Source organism: Apteryx rowi, unplaced genomic scaffold, assembly GCF_003343035.1.
Source record: "Apteryx rowi isolate R43461 unplaced genomic scaffold, aptRow1 scaffold_6, whole genome shotgun sequence".
NCBI classification, from domain to species: domain Eukaryota; kingdom Metazoa; phylum Chordata; class Aves; order Apterygiformes; family Apterygidae; genus Apteryx; species Apteryx rowi.
The window spans coordinates 3,708,783-3,728,227 of NW_020450871.1; the positions used below are offsets into that span (position 1 = coordinate 3,708,783).

The following is a 19,445-nucleotide window of genomic DNA, read 5'->3' on the forward strand; positions in this document are numbered from 1 at the left end:
GCTTTGTTCGCTGGGCTTGGCCGCAGAAGGTCCAGCGGCGGCAGGGCAGAAACGCACAGCGTCGGCTCTGCTGGGACACGGTGCAGTCAGGAGGAGTAACCAGGCTGAAGTCGTGATGAGAAAAGCTCTCATCCGAAAYGTAAAAAACAGCCTTTTCCCATTGCTGGGGCTTCCTAACGAATTTGTGTATGTAGGGCAGACTGCAGGACTGGCTGCAGTTTGTATCCCCTGGCCTGAAATGCTTTGAATAACTGGCCCTTTCTTACGAAGAAAGAAACAATAACTTTGGGCTGTTTGTTTTCCCGACACGCTGATCTCAGTGAACCTTGTGTTTCTGGGCGCAAGCTCGTCTTACAGCAGACCSCGGGTCACAGAAACTCCTAATCCCTTTACGTTGTGCCGGGTTGGGGACAGTCACACAACTGCTTCAACCCAGGGGACAGGAGAAGCCGGACAGCACTGCGGCGTCCAGCTGGCCTCCGACAGCAGCTCTCCCCGAGAGGTCCCTCTGCACCCTTCAGCTGTGCCAGGAGCCAGGGAAACGTGCTGGCATCTGCGGTTTCGGAAGTCGGAGACATTTTCCCGGAAGCAGTCACCCAGGATGTCTGGTGCATTTGTTCGTGTAAGAGCAAGGTGACGCCTGGAGAAAGGTAATATCTTTTATCAGACTGACAAATCTGGAAGGCCAAGCTTGCAGCAGGCACTTTCCGTGCGTGTGCAGCTCTTCCCTGCAGCTCAGCTCCAGGGCTGATTGCAGAGAAGATTGGTTCAGGTCTCTCCGGAGAAATCCCTTTCTGGGAATYGCAGCCTCAGGATTGCCCTAGCCACTCGGACAGAGGTCACCAGCTCCGTAACAGGAGGTAGGTTAAACCGCAAACTCTTGGAAGGGAACTGCAGGGAAAGAGCCTTCACTCCCGCGCGGCGCCTTGGAGCTTTGCTCTGAGCAGAGATTTCGGCTGCCAGGACACGGGTGCCTGGGCGAGGACATGGAGTATCGTGAACAGAAGAGACCGTGTACCAGCTTCACCATGTCCAACATTACATCTCGAGGCATTTGTTGGGGTAAAGGAGGTGAGAAAACCCTCTGAGGTGATCACAGCCTTGTCCTCCAAGCAGGAGCAGGTGAGGCGCAGAGTATTCAGGGCAAGATATTCCCCTCGCACTGGTAGCTGGCAGGAAGGACGCAGGTTTTTCCTATTATAGCTCAGTCATGGGACTAATAAAGTCTTTTTAATCATTTCTCGTCGCTTGTGCACACACACGCACACAAAGGCACCCTCTGAGCTAAAGTGCAGAGGGAGCCAGCACCTGGCAAAATCATCACCGGCCACTGTAATTTATTTCTAATCTGGAGTCTAAAAAAAAAAAAGCAAACTGCCACCAATAAAACAACTCGGCCCACGTGGTAGGAAAACTTCACAGGCTGTGATGGACGTGTGCAGGGCTCGGCCACTGCCGGCAGATCACAGCCGCCCTCTCCCAAGACGAACTGCTGCCTCCCGGAGCGCCCAGCTCCCACCTGAGGAAACCCAGCGGATGTGAGACCTCCAGACAATACCCAGTATGCTGGATATCGAGTCTTATCGTCCATCCGAAGAGAGGGAAACTGAGGCAGGAGCGGGTGCGGGATGCCCTGACGACAGCAGCAGGAGCCTCGCGCTGCCGAGGAGGCCTTTGGGCAGGTTACGGGGCTGAGCCATGCTTTTGCTGCCGCTCCCCGCTCCCGAGAGCCACGTTGCAGCCTGCGGCTCAGGAAGGCATTTCTCACCTCATGCTAAGTCACACTCTTCGTTTTAACTGGGGTTGTCCCCGTGCAAAGCCCAGCGCTGCTGCCTTTCCCTGCCTGCACGTGCCATTGAACTTGGCCTCTATCAGTTCCTCCTACACCGATGAATGTTATGGGCATGAGGGAGCCCAGTATAACCGGGTCTAAACTGGTGGCAGTGTCCACACGTGAACCTGCGCAGGTTTTGCAAAGAGCGATTCTGGGATAATGACACCCAGAATTTCCCTGTCACACGGACACCCTGGGGAACGCAGTAGCCCAGCTCTCGAACCCCTCCGACACGAGTCCGTGGCCGCTCCATGCACGCAGGAGCATCTGCAGCGAGGGGCCAGCGGAAGGGGAGACGTCCGGCCCCTCTCTCCCCCTGCACGGACACGGGGTCCCCACCTCTCTGCTCAGACGTCCCATAAATAAGACTGACTGCAATAAAAGCTTATCAACCCATAAAATGCACCGTATTCCTGGGACAACCCTGCGATAAGCGACTCAAATGCAGGAAGCAGGAGAGCGAGCACAACGGCGAAGGCGCTTTCGGGAGGCCCTACGTAAACAGCGGCCGGTCTGAGCGTTAATCAGGGGACGGAGCGGACGGCACCCGTCTCAACGGCGGCTTCGCGCACGCGTCCGCGGGGTGCGATGGAGATGGGCAGGCTGTYTCCAGGCGCTGCGCTCAGCATGGGTATCCCATGGGTGATACACCTGGGGCTGGCAGCCCTGGTTGAGCATTTTTGGGGGGACTTGCAGGGGTTCGGTTCAGCCCGGCGGGAGCAAGCGCAACCTGGCCTGGAGTCAGTGGTGATGGCTCCTGCTGGACCTCGGGGCYGAGAAAGGCAGGGAGGAAGGTTACCTGAGGGAAACGGGCCTGGGAGAGTCCCGTAAAATGTATTTTTATTATTTTTCTTTTTATTGCAGAAAAACATGTGCTGCAAAGCCCAGGAAATGTTATTCAAATATTTGTGAAGTCAGGGCCGGTGTGCTTAAGTCTGATGGCGGCTTCCTCGTGTCCYTTCTTGGAGCTCGGAAAGATCAACTCTGCTGCAAGGAAAATACTTCAGTGACGTGTTTACTTTTTTTCACAGCTTGTTTTCTCGCCTGGMTCAGAAAGCCTGAGGCCATCAGCAGGGTTCAAATCCCCCCAGCCCTGCTGTGGGCTGGCAGGTGGAGGTCCRTGCCTCATTACCCATTCTCCCAAATTCCCCCAAATCTTCCCCGCAGAAGTTAGAGATTTCGTGGCGGTTGTTGCAGGGGGACAGGGTGTCCTGGCTGTTGACAGCCTTTGCGTGCAAGCACGTTTGCAAACCGCGGGAATGGCTGTGTTGACGAGGAGGCACCTCCTGTTCGTCTCCTTAAATGTCCTCTTGCAGGTTTAGGCAAACAGGTCATAAAGCAAGCGTGGCCCGTGGCTGCCATCAGCACGGACGTCAGGCCGCCCTGCTTTGCCCCCACTCAGTTGCGACTTCTCTGGGAGAAAAACACCCCATCTCAGTTTAAATATTTCACGTGAACCGAGTGTTCATTATCTCCTTCCAGACCGAAGCTGCGTCCCTTTGATATCTGCCCATTGGATCTTATCCTACTTCTGTCTGTCAGACTGGAAAAACCATCTCACTTACATTCCCTGTACAAAGGCTGGGGAAAGATTTTAGAGATTTTCCCACTAAAATAAGGCTGAAAACCATGGTTCTGCCATGACTTTCACATTCTTTGCTTGCCAAGACAGGGAGCGCCTTGCATCCTATAAATACTGCCTTCCCGTTTCATTCCTAGACATAGGGCTCTTTATGTGGTGGTACTGAAAAATGCATTTTTGGCCTACACTCAGCTGAGTGATCTGACTTATTTTATAACAGCCATTTACAAGTGTTTTCAAAGGGGTTTTGCTGTTTTCACTGAACAGGTAAAACTGTGGAGGCTCAAGAACCAATTTTGGTGCAGCCCCCCGGAAAGGCAAGTGCATGACAGCAGCTCCCCACTGACAGCTGCATTTCCAAGCCCATAACCAGCTAGATTTGAACCCGTGTCAGGTGCGCGTTGGTGTTTTTGCATCGTTAGCATTTGTCAATCCATCTAAGCAACAGATTCCACTCCACCTTCATTTGTACCATGGCCACAGGCCAAGTCAAACCACACTACCAGGTCTATTACATTGACAGTATCATCTTTATCACCCCAAATCCTAACCCCACTGAAATGAAGAAGTTATTTAGCAGAGATCTATTTTCATCATCTTCTGGGAYTGGCATTAATTACCCTCCTCCTTTAATTAACTACATGTTGCTTTGTACAAAAGCTGTTTCAGTATTTCAGCTGTGATGGATGTCAGACTGGCAGCCTTCGGATTACCCGAGGGGCCCTATTGGCCTTTTCGAAATACTGGYTTCTTTCTAAACCTCCTCCCGGCCTGTGACGTAGGAGTAGGTTTTGAGACAGGGAAACCAAAATGCCCAGCCTGCCTTTCGCAGCCCGGCTCCACATACACGCACGAAGGGGACGGGACATCAGTCAACACTGGTCTGACCTACTCCAGGCACAATTCCCTGTGAGCAGCCCAGAGGTGTGCCGTGGTTTTGTGGTGTGGACAGACGTCTCCTGGGGTCTACCCTGGATTCTTCCGACTCCCTTCCTTTGYGAGCGGAGCAAGGATTTGAACTCAGGCCTTCCCAAGAGCTGCTCTCAAGCATTAATACAGCAGGGTGCCTTTGTTTCCATGACCCTGTTTCCACTCTCAGCAACAGACTCCACTCCAGCTTCATGAACTATTCCAGATGTTTTGGAAACCCCCTTGCTATTTAGTAAAAGCTCCAGAAAAAAAAAGAATTCCTTCCAGCAGCCAGATATAAAGGAGGAGGGGGAGGAAAAGCAGAGGATGTGAAGAGCAGAGCCATGGCCTGGTAACCTCTCCCTAGGCTACGATCTGTATCAAGCAGAAAACTGGATTGATGAAGTGCTCAGGCCAAGTAGAGCTACCAGAAGACTCTCTGAGGTGTGGGCTGAAATGCTCCTTCCCCATCCGTGGGAGCTTCGCCTCTGACTGCAGTAAATGAGCATTTCCCTCCTCGCCTGCTTCCAGGGCAGTGCTGTCACCGTGGGGTTGGAAAATCAGCAGTCTGTCACGGTGGGAACACAGAAGATGGGTTGAGGCAGAAGCAGCATGTTTCTCACCTCCGCACCTCCTTCACTGGCAGTGAAATAGAGTCAGCGGTGGAAATCGCAGATCTGTTCTCAGCACCTGAGCGTGCTGTGATGTCTCTTGAGCTGGTGCCAAAATGCAGATAGGGCTTCAACCCTGCATCAGAGATCAGCTCTATGAGCAGGAAGATTTCAGTTAGAGTGTGGATGGGTCTGGGCTGAACCCTTCCTGTATTAAACCCTTTTCCTGCGTGTGGGCATCTAACAACCTTCTGCACTGCAATCCTGGTGCCAGTTTATATCCCTTCCTCTCACTGAAATCTCACACAAATAACTGCTTGATTTATAAAACGTCCCTCACATCCCCAGCTGAAATTCTCATGCTCTGCACAGCTATATCTGTAACTGTATATAATTAAATTATATATAAATCCAACACCAGAAATAAAGGATTGAATCAGCACCCTGGATTCAAACTCCACCCAAGTCAAGAGACATTGGAAGCTGGACCTGCCTCCAAACTTTGTGGCTGGAGCCCATCTGTAACTGTAAAAGCCAATATGAAAATAAAGAAGAAACCAAATATCATGGCATCTTCTTGCTCTGACCACAGCCTCCCTGGGGCAAGGACTGACTTTTTCGTCTTCTCAAAAAGAACAACTTTACTGTCTGCAAATAAGGACCTGGAGCAGGAACTGGGGTCAGGCCTGTCTCRCTGTGGAAAGGGGCAGAGAGGACCAGAGCTCCCGGGGGAGTATTTGGGCTTGTTGCGTCTGGACGAGTGGGGACCAGGAAGGGCAGCAACAAATGCGGCTACGGGGAAGGTTATACTTTCCTTTCTTCATTCCCCAGCTCCACCACATGCCCTTATGTCTCCCCCAGCTTTGCTGTCCCAGAAATCTGATGCCATCAGCAGTCGCCTCTTTGGCTTCCCCTGGTCCAGCCCTGCACTCCAGGATGCTACCACAAGGCAACTATTCCTGGTAGTGAGCCCTACACCACAGCGTGTTTAAGGGGTCCTGGGAGGGATGGGATGAGATGACCTAGGCCAAGGATTTAGGCATTTGGCCAAAAAAACCTTCCAGCTCCTAGGCAGGTCAGGAAATGAGATGGGCTGGGRTTTGGTAGGACATTTGGTTCTTTCACACTGAAAAAGGGCCTATCCTTGCCATGGGACGCAAGACATTGAAATTTAGTAACTTGAAGTTGCAACTCTCAGTTTGAGCTATCCTGGTCACATCAGGAAATAAATGCATTTGGTTCCCTAAATGGGAGATTTTTTTGTCATCGTCGTCATTTTTCTAGTTTCAGTCTTTCTCAGCAGCCCTTCCTCTTCCTCCCTTCTCTCCAAAATAGCAGAAAGCTGCATCCTCCTCCCCCAACTGCCTTTGAAAGGTTGCAGTAACACCGAGCACTTCTCCCCATCAACCAGTCCTACATAGGAAAGGTCTCCAGACGCCATGCAGAGAGGATCAAAGCTCAGTGATCCAAGTCTCCAAGCTCATTGATCAGTTGACTCGGTGGCCTGAGGCAGATATGTATGGGTCCCCTTCAGATATGTAACAGGCCCTACTGGGCTGCAAATGCTTTTCCCACACCCCCATCTCCCACCTGCCGTCTTCCCCTTTTCCCCAGGGGCTGTGATGGAGTGCAGGCCCTCCACGCCCTCTGCAAACATCATAGTTCCTTTACACCATTGGTGCCGTGGGCAGATGCCAGCCTGAGGCGGCTTCTGCAATGCAGCAAGATTACAGAGAAGAAACCAGTGGTGGTGCAAGGAGTGGGTCAAATGCCCAAAGACGGAAAAGAAGGACATGCTCTGGACCCCAGAGCTGCAAGCCTCTCAATTCCTAAACCCTTTTCCTTGACTGAAGCCAGAGTTCCTCCTCCACAGATACCTCTAAAAACCCTCTAAGCTCCTTTGAGAAGTCCCTGAAGTGGAGTTCATGTTTCTGTCGGTAGCTCCAGGAACATGGCATGATCTCTRTCCTATTGTGTCCCAGTGCTACCCACTGCTGATATGCCCTGAAGCAAAACTGCACATCCTGGTTGGAGGCAGAAGTGTCTCTGAAGCATCGTGCCAAACCTGAGAGCTGGACGGACGCACGGTGATGGATGGCAGCTTTCTGGGCAGGTGCTTYCTGGGCTGCCTGCCTGCTGGGAAGTACTGTGTTGTCTCTGAGGCTGGCACTTCTTCCTCATGGGTAAATATTATTTGCATGTTTGCGTGCTTAGGAAAGGTCACCCAGGGCTGGGCTGAACAGCCAGCTGGAAAGTTTGTGACAGTCTCCTCTTTTAAGCTTTTTGTACCTCCCTCAGTGCTGATTACCATCTGATCCCAAACTGGACCTGCTCTAGGACCAAACTTCCTCAGGAAACCTGCCCAGAGTTGKCAGGGCTCTACCACGTGGGATGCACCAGCCTCTGATGGTCTCTGAAACACAGTATAGAGCATACCCCAAGAGCTCACTCCTTCCTCCTAGCTCTGGACTTCCCTCTCCTCTCTGTCTTCTCCAAACCGACCTGCATGCGCATGATTGTGGCTCTAACCTGCGCACAGATCCCTGGAGAGGAATCCAAGCCTTTGATACGTGGAGCGTGGCCTGCCTGTGCCCTGCTCAGGCCTGCTGCCGTGTGGTCTCCCTGTCCAAGGAGCCAGCACAAGGCTTGCAGGGGACAATATTAGAAAGAGCCTGTCATGCTATTACGTGTGTGCGTAGCTGAGTGCAGGAGTCCTCCCCTTGCATTTTAGGGCAGTAAATCATTTGATATAGAGTCAGACCTGCCCAGACCTAGGAAAACTGACCCTTAAAGACTAACCTTACTGGGGAAACAGCTAGGAAACTTTTGAATGGCTCTTCTGGAGAGGGGGCAAGATATAGCAACTTTAATTGAGGCTATGGGGGAGGGGGGGGGGGCCTTTGGCAAATTTGACTGCATTGCCTAGGAACCAGGCATTCAACAGATCCAGGCTAAAACTGGGCAGAGAGCATTCATACTTACCCCCCTCTCCTTTCTCAGGATCTGTCATTGCTTTAGATCTGAGCCAGAGACCACCATGAAAGGACACTCGGTACACCGACACGCTCGCGCAGAGGAGTATGGCAAGGCCCAGCGCCAGCTCTCCTCCTTCCCCATTAATCACTGGGAAGAAAGAGACAGATGTCTCCCCAGGGAGTTTGGAAGGTCTCGCAGAGGAGCAGGATAAATCAGGTCTCTGCATATACAACAGGGCAATTATTTATGGATGATCAAATATTGGCTCTGGGAACTCTGGGCCATAAACAACCACCCGTGCCAGTTTGTGTGTTTACCTTCTGCTTGAACCTTAGAGCACTGAGCAGTGGTGATGTGTAAGGGCCCAGGAGCATCGAGAACAGCAGGGCTCTGAACCCAGCACCTCTTTCCAACTGGAGCCACTGGCAAGGGAAATACAACCTGCTTTGATGTAGCACAGGGCTTCACGCCTTCCCCTTGGGGAACTAAGCAAGGAACTATGAAGTAATGGTTCAAAAAGACTTGCTCGTTAAGAGCATAGAGGAGATGAGTACTGGCTGGTACTGATGTGCTGGTCATGGAGATGTTTGTGTTGCAGCACGTGCAATTGCCCTGAGCCAAGGAAATAGGGGTAGCTACAGCTCATGCTTAACTGCTTTCTGCGCTTTCACGCCTCTCACCTCTGGAGGACCCTAGCTCAGTTTCCGGTGTGTCAGGGTAGAGCCTGGCTGGCCCCATGACACAAATACCAGCAAGGTGGCAGCAAGCAACACTTGGTGGAGATGCCCATATAAGAGCAAACTCTAGCTCCAGATCATAAACGAAACTCTCCTCTTTCATTTACTCATTTGACCCGGTGGTGCTGGAGCTGATAATGCTGGTTTCCTTTTAAGTGGAGGCTAGTCATAAATAAAATAAACCAGGCATACTTTGTTTCCACTGTGTTTCCTTTCATCCTCACTCCTCTCAAAGCTGCTCAAAAGGAAAACTCTAATCAGTGAATGGGCGCTGCGCTGGGGACATCAGTGGCTCCTAGATTTGGCCTTGGTTGCACTTCCTCCTCCTCGTGGGCGGGCAGCGTGGGCAGGATCACCTTCCCGTTTCACTGGGAGGGGGAATGGTGCTCAAAGAGATGCAGTTACTTTGCCTATAATCGCAAGGGAAGTTCATGGCACTGCCCAGAACTGAACCGAGATCCTTTTCACACTTGAGTGTGAACACCCATAAAAGCAGAATTTCATATCCTGTAGCTCCAGCCAAGCCATTGCCTAGATGACTGCTGGGGGAAAAGACATTCCCTCCCCTTCCCCAGGATTATTGCCTAATTGGGAAGATTGTGGGACACTCTAATGATAGTCCAAAGAATGGAAAAACTGACAAATGCAATGACCACAGAAACCTCCAGCGATGAGGCCATTCCCTGTGGTTTGGCGGCTAGTTAGGGACTGTGATGAAGTTGACACTTTAACAACATCCTTGAAGCTCAGTCAATACCAGGCGTGACAGTGACAGCGTGTGCCTGTGGGTGTTAGCTTTTCGCTGTTTCTCTTGCCACCTTGCAGGGTGTAATGTTTTTCTTTCCTTGGTCTCTGGTGATCTGCCTCTTAATATTTAGACTGAGCAGTTGCAATGGGCTTTCTCTACAAAACACTTAAACTGAAGCCTCTTTAAGGAGTGTGTGTGAGAGTTGCAGACTGCAAAGCTGATCCGCATCCCAGAGAGTGGGAGGCAGAGCGGGTGTTGCATCAGGCTATTCTAGAATTGGATCCATGTGCGATTTTTATGATGATTTTCATTTGTCTTAGAGATCTGCCTGGAGTCTTCAGCCCTCTTCTGGTAAGCACCATAAAGCATGGCAGGATGAAATTATGGAAATGTGGAGATGCCACAGACTGTTACACTGAAATTTGACTCAAAATGATTGCATCCTTTGAGAGGCTGCGCTCTCCTATGCCAGGCCTAGAGGAGCAGTCACTCCATCCAGCCCGGCACGGCTCCGAGATGGCCTATCTCTCTGGGTGCTCCTTACAGACAGCAAAGTTAGAGAGCAATCCCACGCAGACCAATTCCAGAAAGGCGGCTAAGGTTGATCTGTAGGTCTGGGGGAAAGGGAATCGATGTTAGCTGGCTGAGTTATGTGCCGAAACCCTTCCTGGGGTAACAGATTCCTGAGGGCGGCATGCATGGAGCCAAGGGCTGTATTCTAATTCCAAGGGGGAGCTTCAGAAATTCCCTGGAGGAACAGAAATCATTGTGGAGGAGGTATAAATAATGCAAGTAGGCAGATAAACAAGTCTGGAGAAGCCTCACACAGGCATGTCCTCTGGGGAAATTGCACACCCTGATCTAGCCTGGTGGAGGAAAGCTATGGGAGACCCATCTGGCTTAGGGATAACCTGAACTCACCCTCTGAGGAGAGCTAGGCCCAGGGAGCTCTGCTTGCATGCTAACTTTTGTTTCATGGAACTTTTTTTCTGCAACACTTTTGTCCTAAAACAAAGAGTGCTGGGTTTTGGGAAAGCCAGAGGGTCCCTCTGGTTTGTGCAGTTCCAGAGACAGAGGAGGAGGCCAAAATCCTTGCGCTGGAAGAGAGCATCGTGGTGCTCCCCTGAGGCAAGGAATGGCCAGATGAGGTGCCTTCAAAGATGTTCAGAGACACAGTTATCTCCAAAACCATTGCAGACAGCAGGGACAGGAGACAGCCCCAGCCCTGGCAATGTTGCTGGCTGGCTGGACAAAATAGGAAGTAAAACAGAAGCAAACAGGCCACAGAGCAAGTTAATAGAGAAGAAAACACAAAGTCACCCCGGGTCTAGCCCGCTGAGCACAAAGCCAGCTTGGCACCTGGGAGCCCAGCAGCCACCACTGGCTGCCGGCCAGGAGCTCAAGGCCAGCTTGTTTGCGTTGGGGCATTTAAGTAAYGTGGATTAATTTGTGATCATGGGCCTCCAGTTGGTTCATATTGCTGAGGTTCAGCAGGTGCTTTATACCCGTGTGCTATACATATGTGTGTGAGTACATATGCAAATGAATATTAATGGGAGCATAGGGCTGTGCAGCAATATAGAGGATATATACAGCAATATAACATATGCACACAGCCGAATCTGTGTGTTGATGGTTCTGGCTGGTGGGACGAGGTAAAGGACGACACACACCAGTGTGCAGAAAGCATACGCAGGACAGGTTCTTCACACAGCGCAAGTCGGGGAGTTACATCAAGATGGGCTCGGATCCGCGTACTGCTCCTACATCTCTGCTGTCACTGTCAGTACTGCTTCTTCGAACTGCAGCGGTATCCAAAGGCCCCTGTTCACCTCAGGACTTGATTGAATTAGACATGGTATAGACAGGAAAACACACTCTTTGCCTAGAAGAGCTCACAGCAAAACCTGAACAGATATCTGAACATCTGAACAGGATGAACAGGACCTGAACTTGAACAGGAACTGAAGCATCATGCTGTGAGTAAACTGCAGAGTCAGTCAGGAAAAAGAGAAGAACATTTGTGCATAATGTGTAGATAAAAGTACTATGTTCAGTTCCTGAGAGTCCGTTCTTTGTGTTTGGAGACCTCTAGAGACTGATTAAAACAATCACACTTCCAGAAAAATGCACCCATCTTAGCACAGAAGGCCCTTGCACAAAAATCCCCACGGGGCAGTGTGGAACCAAGCTCCTTGCTGAGAGTTTCAGTCATTCCTTGAGTAGCAGAAAAAAGACTTTGGGATGAATGCCCAAGAGCAGGACATGGATAATAACAACTTAAAGGAAAGGTGCATGAATGCCCAGTCTGACGATTATTGGCCAAATGGCTGATAAATGAATAACCAGGTCTGCTAATAAGCCATTTGATAACCACCAAAGTGTCACACTAACAAAGATCACCTGCAACTAACAACCCATCGGTTTATCATCTCTTTTTCTACACTACATTCCTTCCACTTCAGGCTGTATCTGCCTTTTCTGTACCCATGTGGCACATAACCAGGGCCTTTGGGAAGAGAGCAGGAAACATTAAGCCATTAAAAGCTAATTGCCCAGAGTTGCCTCTGGCATCCAAGATTTTGAACATCTTTGCACTCCCTTCCCTCTTGCTAAGCAAACATGTTAAAGTGGCTCTTGCACAGTGGCAGAAAAGGGAGAATGTAAATAAAGATGCACCCGTAAAACTGGTTGGTATTCGGCCATCATTCCCTGGTGAAACACCTGTGTTTGCGTCTTTCCCCTGCAGCCTTTCTTGCAGCGAGGCCCCTTGCTCTTGCTGAAATGCCAATGGGAAGCAAAAGCGTTGACTCTGGGGAAGTGCTGAGCACCTCAGAAGTCGGCATCTCTGAAATGGGAGCAGTCTAAATCCCCTTTTCCTTCTCAAGAGCATTTCCAGCTCCCCTGATGTGGTATTTTCCAGCTCCCATGGTGGAGCCCTGCTGCAGGGAAGCCTCTTCCCAGCATTGCCCTGTTGCTGAGCCTCACGCAGGAGAAGGATGGCTCACCATGACCTGCTGCCTCCTCACTGCTTTCCAGCCGCCCTACCTGCTCTGCACTGCCTCAGCCTTCTCCCAGCTCACTGATTTCATTAGCACAATTAAGCTAAACTCAGCGTGATTATTTAGCTTGCAGATTGCTCCTTCCCAAATGTGCACAACCCAGATCTTATCTGGTTTTGCCCACCACTGTGGTGGGTCTCAAAAGTAATTCCTTCTCCCTGCAGCCCTTTGCCTGGCTGGTAGGAGAAGTAAGCAGAAAGGGGGAGTTTGGGGAGTGAAGATGCAGCTTAGGGCTCCTGTCGTGGGCAGGGAAAATGCACAGCTCGTCGAGGACCATCTCCAGCATGCTTGGGCAGCCCAGTGAGGGTTGACTCACAGTCACTTGCTCTCAGCTCTCTTGTGCGTCCCAATGCTGCCATCTGTAGCACAGACGTGCTGCTCTGCTCCAGCACGTGGCAGCATCTGCGTTGCAGCAGCTTCTCGGTGCAGGGGAGCGCGCCAGGTCCTCAGCACCCGCTGGGGCGTGTGGTGATGCCTCGCTTTAACTTCTTTATGTGAAAGCAACCCTGTCCTCATTACTGGGCACTAGAGCCACGTACTTGCGAAGGCAGCAAAAGGCTCCTCTGGCTCGTGCCAAGGCAGTGGCCACTGAGGACGCCACCTCCGTGCCAGCAGTGCCCTGCCCACATGCTGCTCACCGCAGGGGCCGGGAGACAGAGCCTTCACATGGGGAGCAGTACAGTTTTGTAGGAGTCTAAGTGGGAAAATCCCCGCCTGGGGCTTGGCTTTTTTAGCCCCGAGAGAGGCTGCTGGCCCGTATGTGTGCTGGATTGCATTTTTAATTATCTGCCAAGGGCACCAGAGCCTGGGATAGTAGCTCTCGTTCCACTTATCTAATGGAAACAAAACAAATACATTAAATAACATCAGCATTGTGGCCCACAGAGCAAGAAGGATTTAACCGCAAAAGCCATGGATTCCTGTAGGACCATATGTGGGGTATCCCAGAGTCTCATCCATGCAGCGATGGAGGACAGCATGTGTTTTTAATGCAGTTAGCCTGCGAGGAGGAGGAAATGCACAGCAATCCTAGAGCATCTGGGATCTGGACCTTGCTGAGTGCACAGGACACCCCTGGGAGATGCAGCAAGCTGGGAGTGGGGATTTCCTCGGCAATCATGGAAAACCAGGGCCCAGTGTGACCTTCTGCAGAGGGACAACTTCCCTGGCAGCTCTGCAGCCACCAGGAGCTTGGGAGCTTCAAGAAATGGAGGTGGCCTGGGAAAGCCACAGTGCAGGGAAACCTCCCAGCCAGTGCTGCCCCCGGTGAGTCTGGGATTAAAATCCTCCCCTCCAGCACACAGAGGGCTCGCTCCTACAGCAGGCCTGGCAGCAAGGAGGCAGGAGACACACTGGRGAAAGGTAACACGCTGGGGAAAACGGATTTCCTTTCTTCTCATCTCAGCAAACCTGATGATGGCCAGRTGCCCCGCTGCCTCCCTTCCCTGACTCTGCTTCGCCCAGCCACACATTAGCACGCACCAACTGTCAGCAGGAAAGCTTCCACTACTGGGTGAAGAGCGAAGAGCTGAGCTGAAGAGAGGGGACGAAATCTGCCCTGTTCTCAGAGYTGGTCTTTCAGGCTGCCTGCAGACTCAGGCAGACACCCGCAGTTAGGGATGTCCTGACCTCCCCAGGCAGCGCGTCTGCTCCATTCCTCATGGTGAAAGGAYCCAACTGCTCAAAAGCCAAATTCCCTGCCCCATCCGTCTGCCTTCCCGGCTAATCCTTCCCCTCCCAGTGCCGAGTGGTGCCCCAGAGCAGGGGAAGCCGCGGCGCAGCACGGCCTGCCAGGAGAGCCTGCAATGCGAACAGGGTTGCTGCGAGCATCTCCCCACACCTCAGGGACGCACTCATCATTCGTTTCATTCGTACCCATTTCTTGGCACCTTTCCATGACAGGAAACATCTGACAAAGGCACCCTCACCCCGGTCCCAAATCCCTGTATTGTTCCCGGCGGAGAGAGGAAATGTGAGCAGCAGTGGCCGAGCGGGACCCAGGGCGTGCTGACCTCAGCGCAGCGGCATCCCTAATCCCTGCCAGCCCCGAGGGCACTGCGAGGTGGAAAAGTGGCTGCAACAGAGCTGGCATCAGCTCATTTTGGGTCTGTCCCACAAAGGACTAGCAAAAAAGAAAACGGGGGGGGGGGGAAATCCTTTTGGTCTGGCGGAAGGTGCTTTCCTCTGGAGCCCTACCCTAGTCAGGGGGCTGATCTCCCGCAGGAGTCRCAGCGTTTCCTCTCTGCCACCTCTTTGCCTGCCGAGCCCCAGCTTTGCTCTGCAGGCTGCGCAGCAGCGGGACTCCCTGCATCTCTTCCCAAACTGTGGGAGCCCCCACCCGCCCCAGGGAGGGTTCAGATGGCCTCACGTCCRGCCCCAGGATTTCAGCCTGAACCCTCTGCCTCCCCATCGCTGTGCACCAGGGCCCCGTTGCGCCAGGGCTCGGGATTGCTTAGTTGCCGCCACTATTGTCGGTGCAAYGCGAGGGATGGATTAGCACCGAACGCATGAGCAGGCTGACTCTGCCCGACAGGGAGGGGGGTTTCTGCTCCCCATCTCCCAGCAATGCCCAATAGGCCCACTCTGAAAAGCAGATCTCAGCCTGCAGTCTCCGCTAATCCTGCACACGTGGTCTCCTGGCAGGCGGCCCCTATATAGGTCCTCCTGGCCCCACAGCCCTGCTGGTCCGAGAGCGGAAAGGCAGCCGAGCGAGATGGCATTGCGGGTAAGGGACGGGCRGGACCCTGCACAGCCTGGTCTGGCTGACGGGTAACGGCTGGGGGCCAGGTGATGGAGAAAGGAAAGCACGCAGGTAAGGGTGAGAAAYCCCGAGCAGAGCCAGAAATCCCAAAGCACACCGGGATGCTACTGATGGTGCTGCCCCTCTGTTTCAGGAAAGTCCAGGCTATTTTAAACCCAGTGTGCATCCTATGTTAGGCTTTGGGGTTTCGAGAAAAGGCAACGGGACGGATTTTTTTCTCAGTTCCTCTGGGGCTGATTTGGGGATCAGCACTGCCCTGACAGCAGCTCTTCTGGCTGGGGAGGGTTTCAGCTGAGACCAAAATGCAGCCGGTGCTTCAGCGGTAGAGACATCCGTCCTTTGCATGTTGAAGCCACTGCTGTTTGCTGCATACGTGGTGTGTTTTGCTGCGCRTGTATGTAAAGCTAGCTCAGGTGCCAGCATCACCACTCACTGTTTGAGACCTTATAGGCAGCTCCACCACCCTGGCATATCTCACAGGGGCACAAGCAGGTTATTGTTAGAGCCTTTGAATGAAAGCATGGGGGTTTCTAAGGCCACCTTCCAGAAAGAGCTGGGCACGAGGCCACAAGGTCTGCAGTGATCGTGTCTCAGCTCCTGCCTCCAAAATGCGCGTATCTCAAGGATGCTTTGGAAATGGGAAACTGTGACTGAGAAAGGAGACCGGGGAGTTAAAGYGCTGAGCTCTTGGGAGGGAGAGCCAGGCTTGGAGCTGCCATGGCTTGAGAGATTTACCCAGCGTGAAGAATAAGTTTGGGGAGGGAGATGCTCAGAAATGCAAAGATCTAAGAAAGAGACTCTGAAAATTTAAGGAGGAAGATAAAGCTGGGGTTGAAGAAAGGATGCTAGCAGTGGAGAAAGTGGGCTCTAGCCCCCAGTATCTGGGTAGAAGCACTGCAGAAAAATCTATCCCTGATTTCAGCTCTTTGTCCTAATTCCCAATGGGAAGCTGGATGGAGCACCATGTGGTGAAGAGAGTGAGGATCTGATGGGGTGAACCTCTGTTTTAGCTGCTGGCCTTGGGCCCCCAAGATCAGGTCTGTTCATACCCTACTTATTGTAGCTGGCATTATTGTTTGCCCCCTGTTTGCAGGAACTATAAACCGTTGTCCTCATGTGAGCTGGCTGTGTTTTAATAGCAACTTTGCATGATGTGGGGTTGGGGAGCCTTTGACTGACAGGTCCTTGATGCCTRTGAAGAAATATGATCCCGTTAATGAGGGGAAGGGAATCAGATCATTAGAGTGCTAAAAAAGGTGGGGTGAAATTGCAAGCACTTCTTATAAAAATGACTTATTTATTAAGACTATGAATTATTCAAAAAGGAACATTTTCCAACTCATTTTATGCAAGTTTAACCTTGGAGATGGGGGGAAGAGATTAGAATGGGGGATCAGGCAAAGAGCTCTTGGGAAGAGTCATCTGTGTAACTTGGGGTGAGGACATGCCAGATGCCACATTACATTGATTCCTCTGATCAACACCTTGCCATTCAAACCCTTCTTCAAAGCATCACAAAGTTTTCTGCTTAGGTCTCTTAAGATTTTGTATTGTTCAAGTGGGGAAGAGGGAGCAGAACTTCTTTGTGTCCTGTCAACAATGAACATATTCAGGTTCTTTTTTAATAAGAGCCCTGACATTTCTCTCTAAGCTGAYACAAAATGAGTGTTTCTTCAACATCCAGTTGATGAGGTGGGATTTGCTGCCACCAAGGTTTTTGTGAAGAGCTGGGTGGAATCAGGGAGGAAAAAAAAATCCTGAGAAAGAGGAAAAAAACAAAACCACCGAGTTTGTGAAGTGAGAAAGAGGCAAGCGCAGAGCATGCGTGTGTCTGTACAGGAAGGGGGGTTAAAGGGAAAGAGAAAGAGGATGAGAAAGACAACTGAGAGGTGACGTGGGGATGAAGACATGTRAGGACTGGGTGGAAGGGAGAGTGGAGCCAGGCACCTCTCTCACTTTGTTTCACTGACACTATTTCTTGGCAGTTCGAGGCACTGTACCCAGAGGGGATGTGTCCTGGCTGGAGTATCATCGTCAAAGGCGAAACGAGTTCCAGCACAAGCATGTAAGGGCGCTCTCCGCAGCTCTTCTCAGAGCAAGGGGACATCTCACACGGGCCAGCTCCGTGGGCTGAATCATTTATTTCTCTCATCATTTTAGGTTTGAAATTAATTTCCTCTGTGATCCCGGAGACCAAATCGCTTTCCACTTTAACCCTCGCTTTGCCAGYTCCAGAATTGTCTGCAACTCCTTCCTAGCCAACCACTGGGGGAAGGAAGAAGTTAATAACACCTTCCCCTTTGAAGCGAAGGAGTCGTTCCAGGTAACGTGGTGGACCCCACAGGTCTCCTCTGGTAGAACAGAAGTGACTCTGCCCTCTTCTTTGGATTCAGTCCTTTCCTAGATGCCCGGATCTGCTCTCAGTTACGTGGCTGTAATTCAGGATTATCTCCACAGGTTTCTAAGGCAAAACTGCCATCCTTAGCCTGAAGAGCCACTACTTGGAGAAAAGAGCTGCAGCCCCTCCCCATCTCACTGCATCTCTGGGCTCAAATCAGCAGGGGTACAGATGGGTATAAACTTGTGCTCTCTGAACACACAAAAGTCACCCTGCCAAAATCATGGTCCTCCTCACAGGTCTAACCCTGCCTTTCCAGCCAGCACCATACCCAGTAACCTCCCCTCTTTGGCTGTTTGAGAAGATCCCTGTCAGCATTTCTTTTGTCCCCTGTTTTGCTGCTGATTTCTGCACAATTCTGGTGCAGACAYGCAGAGCTCCGGCAATGATCCCCTGGCCCTGCATTTGTTTTCAGTCTAGGCTTTGCACCGGTTTCTGCTAGCCCTAAGCAAAGAACTTAATTATTCTTTCATTTGGCCAAGAAAGGTGACCAGTGCATGTGTCCATTCTGGCAGGATTTGAAGTTGGCTGTAGATATGCTTGCCCAAATCTGAGAGGAGCAGCAAGGTCCAGTGAGGACATAGACTTCCACCTGGTAACCCTAACATAGTCTCTCTTTCAGGTTGAAATCTACTCTGACCAGGACTATTTCCATATTTTCATCGATGAAAACAAAATCTTGCAGTACAAGCATCGGCAGAAGAATCTTTCATCCATYACCAAACTGCAGATTCTGAATGATATTGCCGTTTCTTCAGTGGAAATCACCAAACGGGGCCTTTTTTAGAAACTGGAGTTGGGAGTGTCTCACAACCTACTCGCCCTTAAGCTCCTGATCCAGCTGGGGACCATCTCCCCTCCTTCCCCACCCATCATGTCCTCTACGGCAGACGGCTACGCCAAGCACAGCATCCTAATGTCATTCCCATCACACACCACAACACTAAGGCAACATCAGCCACATAGCTAGCTGTAGTCCAGATCACTGAAGACTTTCTGCTCCTGTATCCTAGGGTGCACAACAGSATTTGTAGGAAGGCCTACTACAAATCAGCCTTGCTGTTCAACAGCCTGACAGATCACCATTTTATGTAGAAGCCTGCCTTGAATAGTCCAACACCTGAATGTTATCCTAGAAATTGTATTTGCCCAACAGTAGGGTATGAGTTAGCGCTAGTCCTCAGCTGGCCAGATGGTGATGAATGTAATGGGTGTGGATGCTACTGACAGAAAGGGACATTTCTTTCTGGGAGCTCAGTAAAAATGTTTGCCAATAAAATCAAATAAGAAAATCCCTGCTGAAACTTCATTCACTGGGCAGCTCAGCTGAGTTATTCTTTCCCTGTGATCCTCCAGGGGCATATGAGCAAGGCTTGGCAACTGGGAGGCAAGAGGACAAAGTCCAGGGCTTGCTTGTTTTCCTCACTGCCTTTTTGCTTTGAGGGCTAACATGAAATGAAGGTCCTGTATATGCAGATCAGGGTGGTAAGATTCAACTTGCAAGATATTTCCAAAAGATTCTTTTTAGCAATTGAGAGATATTTGCTCAGCCTCAATCCTGTCAACTCCAAGCAGATTAGACAGACTGCAAGAGTGATGCAGTGGGTCAGAAAAGGAGTAAAGCTTAAAGGAACACATAACTGCTGGACCATGCACTGGAAATACAGGTGGAGTCTAAATGAAAGGATCTTAAGAGATCAGGGTCTAGAAATTATGATATTGATGTTCAGAATGAACAAAGTGCCATTTTTCCTGTAGATAGTCTATAATTTCTCTCTGCTCTATTTTCTTTTTTCTCCTCCTTTTTAGTCCTCTTTCAAAGCAGTC

The 19,445-nt window shown here is 51.0% G+C and overlaps 1 protein-coding gene across 1 annotated transcript; it reads left to right on the forward strand.

Annotated features, from left to right (window-relative positions):
• Positions 1-15,172: 15,172 nt before the first annotated feature.
• GRIFIN (galectin-related inter-fiber protein) lies at positions 15,173-18,405 on the forward strand. The gene is made up of 4 exons (XM_026083353.1): positions 15,173-15,184; positions 17,206-17,285; positions 17,381-17,543; positions 18,241-18,405. Exons 1-4 carry the CDS (start codon positions 15,173-15,175, stop codon positions 18,403-18,405), a joined length of 420 nt encoding a protein of 139 aa, XP_025939138.1.
• Positions 18,406-19,445: the final 1,040 nt, after the last annotated feature.